Genomic DNA, 12,326 nt, shown 5'->3' on the forward strand with positions numbered 1-12,326 from the left:
TCATGTCTTACCTGTCAACATCCAACTGTATTTTGCTGTTTCTCATTTTCATATCATCCTCTCCCTCCTCTTCAACCTCTTCTTCCTCATCGTCACTATCTCTCTCCACAAAAAACCACAATGACGTCATCATCGGCTTGACGGTTAGCAGCACCAACCAGGATCTGGTCCGGAAGGCCATCACGGATGGTTACAAAAAGGCTGTAAAGGATATGATCTTTTTCGGGAATTACAGGTTCGTGACGAAAAAATAATTTTCAAAGTAAAACTTATAAATAGTGTGAAATTTTAAATTAACACACATTTTATTTTTATAATATTTTAAATGCGCTTAAATTTGAACATAGTTATAGAATTATACGCAAAGACATCAATATTTTTAATGGAGCAGAAACAAAGCCTTTTTAACAAGTTAAGTTCCTGCAAGGCAGTTTTTTCAGTCGCACAGTTTAGGATAGCTAAAGAAGATATCTGGTCGGGGCTGGACACCGATTTTAGATGTTCTTTAAACCGTTTTAATTACAAAACTGTTGAAAAAACTTCCACAAAGGCTAACTATGTTAATATTATGTTGGTTTTACGTCTTCCACCTCGTCGAAACATGCCGTGCATATCCTGCTCACGCAGATTTTCAATGGTGAAACTACCGATCGTTTTAAATTAATATTAGACCTGAACAACTCGGCCTCTTAGAGTTTGTTGCTTCTGTTAGATCTTTTTAATAATACTCGAGATGTTTTGCGCATATTTACAACCATAAATTTCTGTTTCAACGTTTTTGTCTATGCTTCTTTTCAAATAAAAATGCTATTTAAAAATACTAAACATTTAAGCGCTTGTTCAGTGTAGCTTGTGAGGTGATTAGTGAGCGATCATAGCACTACTTCCAGAAAAAATTTCCAGGTTTTACCATTTAACTCATTAAAGGATGAAATTTTGTCTGAATAAGTTTTTTTAAATTTAATCATCGGTAAATTCCAATGCAATGATATTTTTAATTATCAATGTGCCTAAACAAGCACATTCAAACCAACATATTTACATTGAAACGTGCAGAAATTTCAGCACGTGTGATGGTACCTATACGATACATGCATGCACCATTCCGATTTCTCGATCGTGTCATGCTCTGGTAATTAATATAAGTAATTAAGATGGTCACACCAATCAGTAGCATTGGCTTGGCTTAAGAAATATGAAAAACCTTAAGTACGTTGCATTTTTGGGTTCAAAAATCATATTTTAAATCCATCAGTCGTGACTTTGCAAAAAAAAAACAATTAAAACATTGAGCTCAATTATTTAGTGGGCAATAAAAATATTCTAGTTAAACTATCATTTTAACTAAACTATAGATAGTTAAACTGTACTAATAGTTTGCAAATATTTATTTAAACTATGCCTATCACCGATTTTGTGGCCTTCTCCGCCCCAAAAAGTGTAACATCCTTTATGGACAGCCCCGTTTTGGAGAGTCTTTTGAATATGGATCACATTATACAGAATTTTATTCACCATAATGTACTCGTATGATGATTAGTCAAATTCAAACACGTAAAAAATTCATTCTTAAATATTTTCCACAAAGCTTGATAATACGCCTGATAAACACGTGCAATGGCATGGTTGGCACGACTGAAGGCGTCAATCTCATACTTAATTACTCCGTACATACCATTTTTGGGGCTTTCTGCTCTCCAAGTAAATTATCTGCTATTTATTAATTAAACTTGATTTTTTAATTTTGAAGATTTAAATCATTATAAATTTATATTTAAAATGAATTTAAATTCACAATTAGACCGGAAAAAACTATTTTGTTGAAATTAACTATGGGTACCTACGTTCGTTTTTGCTATTTAACATATTAATTCCATTAAAAAAATTTCATTTCTCATTTTCGATATAAAATAATAATATTTTAAATTTGTACAATGGTGTTCACTGCTCCATAACTGTGCAGATTGTGTAGCAGCGGCGCAGGTGACTAATTATTGGAACATTCCTTATTTCCCGCTCAACTGCTTCGATCCTAGTCTTGACGATTCCTCGGTTTATACAAACACTATCCGGTTTTTGGGCTCTCTGACGGCATTTGGTGCGTCTTTTGTAACATACTTCAAAAAATATCAGTGGGATAATGTAGCCGTCATGATTGAAAGCGGAACGGATTTTTGTGATTCTGGTGTCACTGCAATACAGTCTCGACTAAGAGAAAATTCCATTACGATTGCTGAAATCGTGCGGTTGCCGGCCATTATCGATTCGTTCGAGACTTTGTTTTTTACAAAAATTCAACACTCGGCTAGAGGTTAATTTTGTTTTCATCAATCAATTGGTTGTTCTGTGAATAAATTTGTCGTCGTTGATTTGTATACTTGTTGCCGTGATGTCGGTAAATTACATTGTTTTAACTGAACATTCATCAAATAGCCCAAAAGTTTTTAAAAAATAAATTGACTTGTTATTTAATCAATTTTGATGTGCAGAACTGGGTTTTTAATCAAAATTCTATTCATCATGTTCATGCAGTTGTTATCCTCTGCCATTCCAATAACACGGCCTTGCAGCAGATCATGTTCATGGCGCAAGATCTTGGAATGACTGATCCCAACCATTATGTTTGGATCACTTTTTTCAACATTTACGCTGGTTTGCCACAGAAAAATATTTTTTCATTAAAAAGGAGCATTTGTTGTTGTTTGCCGTTATGTTGGTTTAAAACTATTTTTGGATAAAATATCGCAAAAAAATTTAAGTTTTATTTCATGTTTACTATTTAATTTACCGTATATCAAAATAGTTTTCAACTTTTGAATTTTTAACAAAACTTTAGTTGCATGCAATATTTTTAAACTAATACTATTTTTATTTTTTTGCTTTTGGTATGTAATAAACAAATATGTATAAACGTATAATGTACCTACAATAGGTTTATCTGTACCTAATTGGTTCTGCTTTGTACGCTTGGACCTTATAACAATTTTTGTTATAATCTTTCAAATTTCAAACTGTACATAAAAAATTGATCATTTCACAAATATATTTTTTCACCAAATGATTGGATCTGTTGATGCTCTTGAAACCCAACATTGGATCGCCAATGTGCTTGCCACCTGATCTTCTTACGCGTGTACTGTACATGCACTCAACTCAAGTATATTCAATAAATTGCTACATCATTTCTATGTATTTTCATAAGCATGCGTTTGCACGATCTTTTTCAACATTCATTCTGCATATATTGTTAACATCGTCGATTTATTATTTTATTTTCTTCATTTAAATTTTCAACGCTACCACGTTCGTTGCTTTGTAAAAAAAATGGATAAAATTTGAGCACATAATTAATATCTGTAGCATATATAATATTTAATTGTTAAATGACTGACAACTGATTTGTGCACCAACACCACCAACAGCAGCTTCGGCATCAGCCCTGCCAGGATTCACATTCAACATTCTCCTCTATCCCTGGTTGTCTGCAAATGCAACTGCAATGGATGATTACAGGAAACAAGCTTTCCTCTCACTTAAAATAGTTAGTTTGGTGAAATTGTGTCGAAACAATGGCTTAACAGTTTTAGCTTGAAAATAAAAATGTGTGTTGTATATAAATAGTTTTTATCGAAATTAAATAAAGATGACATGTTTACTGAGAATATAATTGAAACTGTTTCAATGATGCCTATCAATCAGACAGCATTCAAAACTCAACCACCAGATAACCTACAAGAACTCCACCGCCATTCCGGATCCAAGATCTGACGCTAACAACGTGAGGTTCACTCTAGCGGTAAGATATCATTAAAATTTTATTTTATTATATTGATTCAATCATTGACTGTATAAAGTAGCTAGTGTCAAATGTTAACTACCAGCAATACTTCGGTGACGTATTTTATGTCTACCTGTCACTGAGGAATTTAACATTGATGTCTGGCAAAGATCCCAACAGTGGTTACAATATCTTCAATGCTTCAAAATCGGCAGAAATTAATAGTTGGTTAAAAATTTTTAATTTTTAATTCATAAAAAGTCAATGTTGAAAAATAATAAAAAGCTTATTTGTTTTTCAGGAAATGTGTAGAAATTAACGCAATAACAAACGTACGATCAAATGTCTGTACCAATTCCATAAAATTCTTTCAACTGTTTCATATTATAGCCCCACTTTTCCTCCATTAAGCAGTTAAAATGTTTTTTACATACTAGAATAACACCTCAAATTACGTTTACAAACTTTATTAAAATTTGACTGCGTAAAATAACATTCTAAATAACAAGGAAAATAGATTGAAAAATGGTTTCGAATTCTCTTGCGATAATTTACGATTTTTCGTTTCATCGCCGAAAATGTTTCAGATTTTCATAGCAAGAACATCATCCTCACCAAATGAATTTTTGACACTGAATATCATGTGATTTTAAGAATTCTAACTAACCAACAAACAAATTGATGAATGATTATACAAATGATTGAACAGATGGAAAAATCCTGATTTTAGGTCAAGTTTCTCATGTATGTTGAGGTTTTTTAAAGAGTCATTATCAAACTCTGTAGTTACAATATCCGGATTATTTGTCGCATTATTACAGTTGGTATTGACTTTTAAAGTCTTGTCTTTATTTCTCAAACTTAATGGCAGACCTTTCTAATTATCCACACTTGATTCGCAAAAATTGTTTGTGATAGAAATCATTTTAGACACAGTCTGCTATTAACTACATAATCAGCAATATTCCGTTCTTATATTCAGCACGCCCGTACATGCTCGTTCATATACCATGACTATCCATTCAATTCCAACAACTCACCAAACGCCAACAGGTGATTCACTCTCGATCTTCCTTGTTCTTCTACTCATAGATTCAGCAACCATCAATCAAATGTTTTATAAATTATTTGAAACATTTTAAAAGTTTGCAAGCTTTTGGAAAATCTGCCTATATTTGTCCATGCATGTCCTAGAAATTTATTATTGAGCTTTAAACGAGTTACTAATAATAGTTAAAAAGAAGAATGAAAAATAATCAAATATTGATAGATGAATGAATCTGTGGTATACAAATGAATCATTAAACAAATTTTAAACCAATAAACGATGAATGAGTTAAATTAGTCTTGTTATTAACTTCAGTCGAAAACGAGAAAATAAGATTCAACGCCAATGGCGACAGACTGATGAACTTCTACGTGTGGTCCCTGTCAGCAAACGCATCAACGTACCGGCCCTACATGGAGATCAACCTAACTGATGGCAACAATTACTCGGTCGGTAGTCCATTATTTCGAAGTTTAATAATTTTGATTGATTGATTAATAAAATAAACATTTTGCTGGATTTCAGGAATTGAGATAATTATTTTAGCAAATCTTCAAGCAGACTGCACTGAATTCCTATCCCCTTCCGTTTTCCTACATTTGCAGACATAAATTTTTAAATAAAATTAATTTTGCTTGGCATAAAAATAATTATAAAACTGATAGGAAAAAAAGCAAATAAATTTATTCAAAATTAAACGTTATTATGTCATAATTAGGCTGCACTGAGCTTTGGTCATTTTTCCAAATCTGGCTCGGCCAAAATTGTCGTCATCATCTTCAACATTTGGCGTGTGGCAAACGTTAAATTAACAAATGAGCCAGGCCAGCGCAACACACTGGGCTCGATTTTTAAGTTAACTGACCGAATTTCCTAACTTCCATTGTTGTCTTCCTAGCTATTGAATTTGTGAGCAATTTTGCACATCTTTTGATTAAGTTTTTTATTCCATTTCGTAATTGCTTTTCTGTTCAGTAATCATCTTCCTCGCTTATGAAATGTACGTGACTGTCTTCTGATGTTCAATGCAAAGAAATTTAATGATTGCATTTTGTTAAATGACTCATCAGCAGACGGGCGTTCAATTTTGATCAAAGTTATATTTTCCGGGCCAATGAATTTCTTGTGATTATATGTGCAGTGCACTTTTATTTTTTAAATTTGTCTTCAGGTACAAGATGGGCGATAGTATATTAATTTTATTTGAGCTAAAACATAATGATAGTTTTGAAATTGACAAACATTTCAAAACCAGACGCACATCATAGGATATGAAACGTGGGGCACCTACAACAAAGCACCAAAAGACACCCCTGACTGTGGATTCAGTAATGAATTTTGCAAGCCAACGTCAGGTTAGATGGAAACAATTTCATGTTACCAATATTGTTAAACAGATCAACTTATAATGTCAGTAATATAATTTATAACATTGTTCTAACAGATAACACTTCTTTGATAATAGCTCTTGCGGCCATCTTCGTCATTGTCATTGCAGTTTCGTCCGGCTTTTATTTCATTCGGTGAGTCCATTACGAGAAAAATATTGTGAGTTTGGTTTTGAAACATGCTTCACAGTAGGTGCTGGTTTGTGTTCTTAATTTTAAAATATTTTGAATAAACTTGCCTTCCTATAAAAGTGAATTTTGGAGATCTGTTTGTTTAATTTCGTCAATATGATTTTTTCACAATGTTGCAAAAGTTGACACCTTTCCTAAATATATGAATATGAATCTGAAAAAAATAATGACAATGTTGTAAGTTTGTTGAATGCGAGTTATTTGTATGATTTCAGCATAACAATCTTCGAAAGAAAAGTCTTTAAAATGTCGTGGAAAGTCAGCTACGGTGACCTGCAATTTCTTAAGGAAGCAAGAAGTGTGAGTCATCTTTATAAATCAGTTAAAGATCAATGAAACAATTTTATTTGTCTAATACTTGTGACAAAAATTAGAAGCGTAGCAATTTTTAGTCCAACTAACAAAAATGTTCCAATATATAGATAAAAAGTTCCTCAAAAATAACTGATGGCTCAAATATATCTGGCGAAGAGGAACAAATCCAAATGGAAAATTTCAAAAATTTGAACAACGAACACGGCCAGATGAGAGCTTTCTACAAAGGAATGTTGGTATCTGTTTGTTACTCAAATATACACAGCATCAAACTGACCAAAGAGGATTTAGTTGAACTGGTCAAAATGAAGGAGCTCCAACACGACAACTTGCTCCCTTTCTTAGGCGCCTGCTCAGACGATGACAAAATTTGTTACATCGTTAAATATTGCAGTAGAGGTTCTTTACAGGTAGGCCAATTTTTGTACACATTTTCAATCAGTTGTTGAAATTAGGTATTTGGGATGTTAAAATGCATTTATATATATATATATGTATTTATGTATATATATATGTATATATTGCCAGTCAATATTGAGGAAATAAAAATAAAATTGAAAACAGAAACTCTATTCTGTCATACTAATCCGGTTTTTAGGGTCAGATTTAAAACAGACTACAGTTTTCAATAAAATAATGTTCCTCCAAAAAAAAGATAATGAACCAAAATATTTTACAGCAGAACACTTTTAAAACACCGTACACCGGTTCTAATAAAATTTTTTGAAAAAGCAAAAACATGTTTTAAACCAATGCTTGCCGATAAAATTAAATTAATTATTAGCTTCTACTTCTCCATTGTCCTAAAACTTCCTCATCTTTAAATCCGGCCCCACCTGCTCTGCTATATTTTTTTTACTACAACTGCTGTTTTGGGTTCACGTTGTTTAGACGACAGCATAGTTAAAAAAGAAATAAAATGTTCTTGGCATCATTGATGTTTTTATAAATAACTTTCTCAACGAAGGATGTTCTGAATGATGGCGACAAGAAACTGGACTGGTCTTTCAAACTGTCGTTCGTGATGGATATTGTGAAGGTGGTGCTGTGTGGATAAAGAATAACAAAATCTACAAATTATATCAAGATAATTATTTAAAATAAAAAAACTCGATACCATTTTTCCTTATTTTTAAATTTTCATTTTTTCCTTAAAAGCCAATATTACACAATTCCTAAAACTTTGCAAAAAATGCGCTTATTCGTTAACACATGGATGTTAATGCATTTGAAGGGCATGTCCTACTTGCACAAGTCGTTTTTCCAGTTTCACGGAAAGTTGAACAGCAACAACTGCCTGGTGGACAACAGGTGATTACAAGTTATCATATAAACATTTAAATTTGATTTTATTCAAATTTTTTTAAAAAATGAGTGGCCTGATAAACTGCTATTAAGTCTGGAGTTTGAAATGAAAAATTCACTTTTAGATTATTTTTTGAATAGATAAATCTGCTTTGAAACATTTTTTCACTATTAAGATGGGTAATCAAAATAACTGGATTTGGCTTGCGTGCCTTTAGAACGCCCACCACAGCAGATGAAACGCATGAGGAATTCTATAAAGAACTTTTATGGACAGCCCCTGAAATTTTGAGATCGAGCATCAAACATTTGGGAAGTCAGAAAGGGGATGTGTACAGTTTTGGTATTATCTGTCATGAAATTGTCTTTAGGTTGTATCCGTACCAAGAAACTGGTCTGTCCGTTAAAGGTTATATGTGGCTGGTCTGAATATTAACATCCGTTCAACTGGAACGGAGAAATAAGAATTAAAAACAAACTTTTAATTTATGCAAAATGTGTTCAATAAAATATCAAAATAAATTTTAAAATAGTATACAAATAAATAAGACTTAATTCAATACTAATAAAATTGTGGGAATGTGTCTGTTAGTCGAATGAAAAAGTTGAATAAATTTTTTTAAGAAATAGTGGAAAAAATAATGTTCAGCGTCGATGTTTCTTTTCGACCTTCAATGATTTCCAACGAGTCGAAGAGTGTCATCCCATCAATGTTGGAGTTGATTCAGAAGTGCTGGCATGAGATCCCAGCAGAGAGACCACCATTTGAACATGTCAGCAAACTCCTGCTCAAGTTCACAAACAAGTAGTTTTCTATTGAAAATGTTAATTATGAAAATATTAATTACAAAAATTTGATAAAATAATTTGTTTGCTTATACAATTATTCATTCATGGCATACCCGTCTTTCAAGAACCAACACAAACATAGTGGACAGTATGTTAGAAAAACTGGAGAAATACGCAAACGAGCTTGAAATAATTGTGGAGCAGAGAACTGAAGAGCTGGTTGATGAAAAGAGGAAAACTGATTTGTTGCTACACAGCATGCTACCCCCGTAAGATGCACTTTCATAAAACATTCAATTAAAATTTCAAAGCACATTGAAAAAATGCTTAGCAGCTATAATGCTAAACGGCATCAGGCCAATGAAACAAAATTTTCTTGGTTAAATATTAAAAACATTAGTGGAGACGTATAGTCAGCTAATAAAACAAAACACACAACGCGGCGTGAGTTATATAATAATAATATGAACGATCAAGATCAATGATATCATTAAAATATTTCTAATAAATTTTGTATTTTTTAATGACTCAAATTGTGTTTAAAAATATTTTTTAGAACATATATATTTTCGCGCACCCGATCCTCTTGAATTAAAATTAAAAGCTAAAAGTTGTCCGTGACCAAGTAAATTAAATTTGATTCAAGGTTTATAGCTGAAGAACTAAAAGCTGGTCGAAAAGTTGAACCAAAAATGTACCAAAACGCCACGGTGTATTTCTCAGACATTGTTGGGTTCACGACGTTGTCATCTCAAAGCACTCCCATGCAGATTGTGGATCTGCTTAATGATCTCTATGGAGCATTTGATGATACCATCTCCAGGCATAATGTTTACAAGGTTCGTTTTGGGGTTGCCTTGTGAAAAGATTGAAATTTTAACCGTAACATCGTCAGATTTTTCATGATTAATTTGATTGATGTTGTCATCTAAAAATTCCTCCAATCCCGTGGTGGCATTCTTTTGTGGTGACCTTTCCATTTGTTAATATTTGTTAACATATGTTAATATATGTTAATATATGTTAATAAGCTCTCAAGAAGTTCAAAAAATATTCTTATTAGCACTGCTCACTGGCAAATAACTTATCATGCCACACCAAAATGTGGTTAAATGGCTGAAAAGTTGTTGGTGTGCATAAAATTTGCGATGCTTTTTTGCCTATATTTATTGATTTGAAAATTCTTTTGGCTATTTTTTTATGAAATTTTTTTAATTCATTTTTAAACAATTCAATAAAAAAATCTAACCGCTGACGTTATGAATAAAATAGCGATGCGTTAAAAACTGAAAAAGCGTAACTTAAAAATTTGTTTGTTGTTTCGTTAACATAAACTTTGAAATTACTTTTCTAAAAATGTGAGCTTTGGAAAAAAAATTCCAATTTTCCGTTAGTGATTCCAGTTTCCATTAGCAGCTATTTCTGTTTTCTTATACTATTTAGTAAAACGATACTGTTTTCCAAAGTGATAAGTCATTGGAATCATTGAAAGTCGCATTCACCAATCCTATGCCCATTCTTGGTTTGAACAGCATTCAATTATTAAAATATTATCTCATTGTTTTACTGGCCAAAGAACTTTTGTAGAAATGAATAACAAATATATTGCATTTTAAGGTTGAGACGATAGGAGATGCGTACATGGTTGTGAGTGGTCTGCCTCAGGTAACAGAGCGCCATGTCGTGGAAATATGCAACATGGCATTGGATCTGCTGGGCATCGTCAAGACCTTCAAGATCAGACATCGGCCTGAGATGACACTCATGTTGAGGATTGGCATTCATTCGGGACCTTGTGCTGCTGGTTCGAACGTTTTCATTAACCTCTGAAGGTTGTATGCTAAATGGTCCTAATAATTCCAACAGGAGTGGTCGGTCACACGATGCCTCGCTACTGCTTGTTTGGTGATACGGTCAACACCGCATCCAGGATGGAATCAACTGGTGAAGGTTGGTGTTTTTAAATATAGGTACTGCACTTGAAGGATAGATATGAATAAAAAAATGTCTAAATTTTGTTCCGTGGATTCTCTCAAAATCGTCAACAAATTCGAAAAATCTAAATTGGCTAAAAACTGGATAATCATTTTGAAATAATAAAACTTTAAAGCCCTCAAAATCCACTTGAGCACACCAGCCAGAGATCAACTCCTCCAGTTTCCTGGCTACGTCATCGAGTTGAGAGGTCGCACTGAGTTGAAGGTGCTCATTTCAATTTACATAATTTTGATGAATGTTGATTATGTCGGTTGAGGATAAATTAAGTTTCCAAAATTTTTAAAGTTTATTGGGTCTTTTATTTAATTATGTTAATGTTTTTTTAACAGTTTTAAAATAAATGAAACAAACATTTTTTAAATTAAATAAATTATTTTATGTAAAAATTGTTAAAACACACGAAAATATTTAACTTTTAATTTTTTTGGGACCACAAAATCTTGGCGCATTTTTTTAAAAAATCATTGAAAGTAATGAGTTAAATTGAAATTTTGAAAATTTGTTTTAAAACTTAAAATAAAAATCTTTTTTAAAATTTCATCTCACACAACGACAGGGCAAGGGAACGATGGTAACGTACTGGTTGCTTATGAAGGAGCTGAACGAACCTAACATTCATTAACTTTCCATTAAACAATTTTGTTTTTTAAATTATTATTTATTGAAATCTCAGCAACTCAACATTTTGTAATCTAGTTATCTCGCAAATCATTGATTATTATTATTTTATAAAAAAAATTTAAATTGAAACTTTTTGACACCACCGAATTTTGAAAAATCATTTAAAAGTATTATCCTTAAAAAATTTTCTTTGCAATTGGCTAAGAAATTTTAATAAAAAATTCCATAAAATTGGGCCTGGCCAGCTAAAAAGCGTGCAAGTCAACAAGTCGGAAACTTTGATTGGAATAAACCAAACTAAAAAAAATCCGTTGAAGGGAATAATTTTTTATTGTGTGATCGACCCTGGCATTGAAAAGATTGATAAAAAGCAAGCAGGACCGTCCTTGAAACAGAAGAAACAGCAGGCGATAGTTGACGTAAACAGAATGGTGATGATTGGCAGCCGGTGATTAGTAGTTAAATGTGTTGATATGCAAGCATGACACGCAGTCGGAAAGAAACCAAGTGAACATCCTCTAAAATGGACCATCATCCGATTTACGTAGTTAAATCTTATAATGGAACATTTAAGTAACGCACTTTCGGTTTTTTTTCGATTTTTATCTGTTTGCAAAGCATATGTCGCAATTATTTGTCATGATTTTGTTCATGTTATTGTTGAATCATGAAATTGTAAAGTGTATATATTTGCAATTTATAAGTTTTTAGGTTGATTATTCATAATAGGATAAAAAAGTTTATAATTGTAAATATTTGTGATCAACAGTTTTGTTATATATCACAAACACAACAGCAATTGACCTTTGACATTGCACGGTCAATGTGGTACGAAAACTACTCGAGTACCAATTTTAAGTTTTTGGACATGATACTTAAGTACCTTAACATG

General features: G+C 32.3%; 2 protein-coding genes across 2 annotated transcripts; both read left to right on the forward strand.

The window, feature by feature from the left end:
* Nucleotides 1–1,004: 1,004 nt before the first annotated feature.
* Nucleotides 1,005–6,353, forward strand: HELRODRAFT_171223 (hypothetical protein; the record flags this gene model as incomplete). The annotated part of the gene is made up of 11 exons (XM_009017963.1): nucleotides 1,005–1,132; nucleotides 1,589–1,701; nucleotides 1,964–2,311; nucleotides 2,533–2,652; nucleotides 3,423–3,541; nucleotides 3,725–3,796; nucleotides 3,882–4,002; nucleotides 5,142–5,275; nucleotides 5,545–5,628; nucleotides 6,082–6,181; nucleotides 6,271–6,353. The coding sequence occupies 11 exons, from the start codon at nucleotides 1,005–1,007 to the stop codon at nucleotides 6,351–6,353; spliced, it is 1,422 nt and encodes a 473-aa protein (XP_009016211.1).
* Nucleotides 6,354–6,951: 598 nt separating this feature from the next.
* HELRODRAFT_77609 (hypothetical protein) lies at nucleotides 6,952–11,435 on the forward strand (the record flags this gene model as incomplete). Its single annotated transcript, XM_009017964.1, has 11 exons — nucleotides 6,952–7,131; nucleotides 7,689–7,760; nucleotides 7,956–8,032; nucleotides 8,203–8,435; nucleotides 8,651–8,831; nucleotides 8,941–9,084; nucleotides 9,462–9,654; nucleotides 10,433–10,619; nucleotides 10,682–10,765; nucleotides 10,926–11,017; nucleotides 11,370–11,435. The coding sequence occupies 11 exons, from the start codon at nucleotides 6,952–6,954 to the stop codon at nucleotides 11,433–11,435; spliced, it is 1,509 nt and encodes a 502-aa protein (XP_009016212.1).
* Nucleotides 11,436–12,326: the final 891 nt, after the last annotated feature.

The sequence above is a fragment of the Helobdella robusta genome (assembly GCF_000326865.2).
Source record: "Helobdella robusta unplaced genomic scaffold HELROscaffold_20, whole genome shotgun sequence".
NCBI classification, from domain to species: Eukaryota; Metazoa; Annelida; class Clitellata; order Rhynchobdellida; family Glossiphoniidae; genus Helobdella; species Helobdella robusta.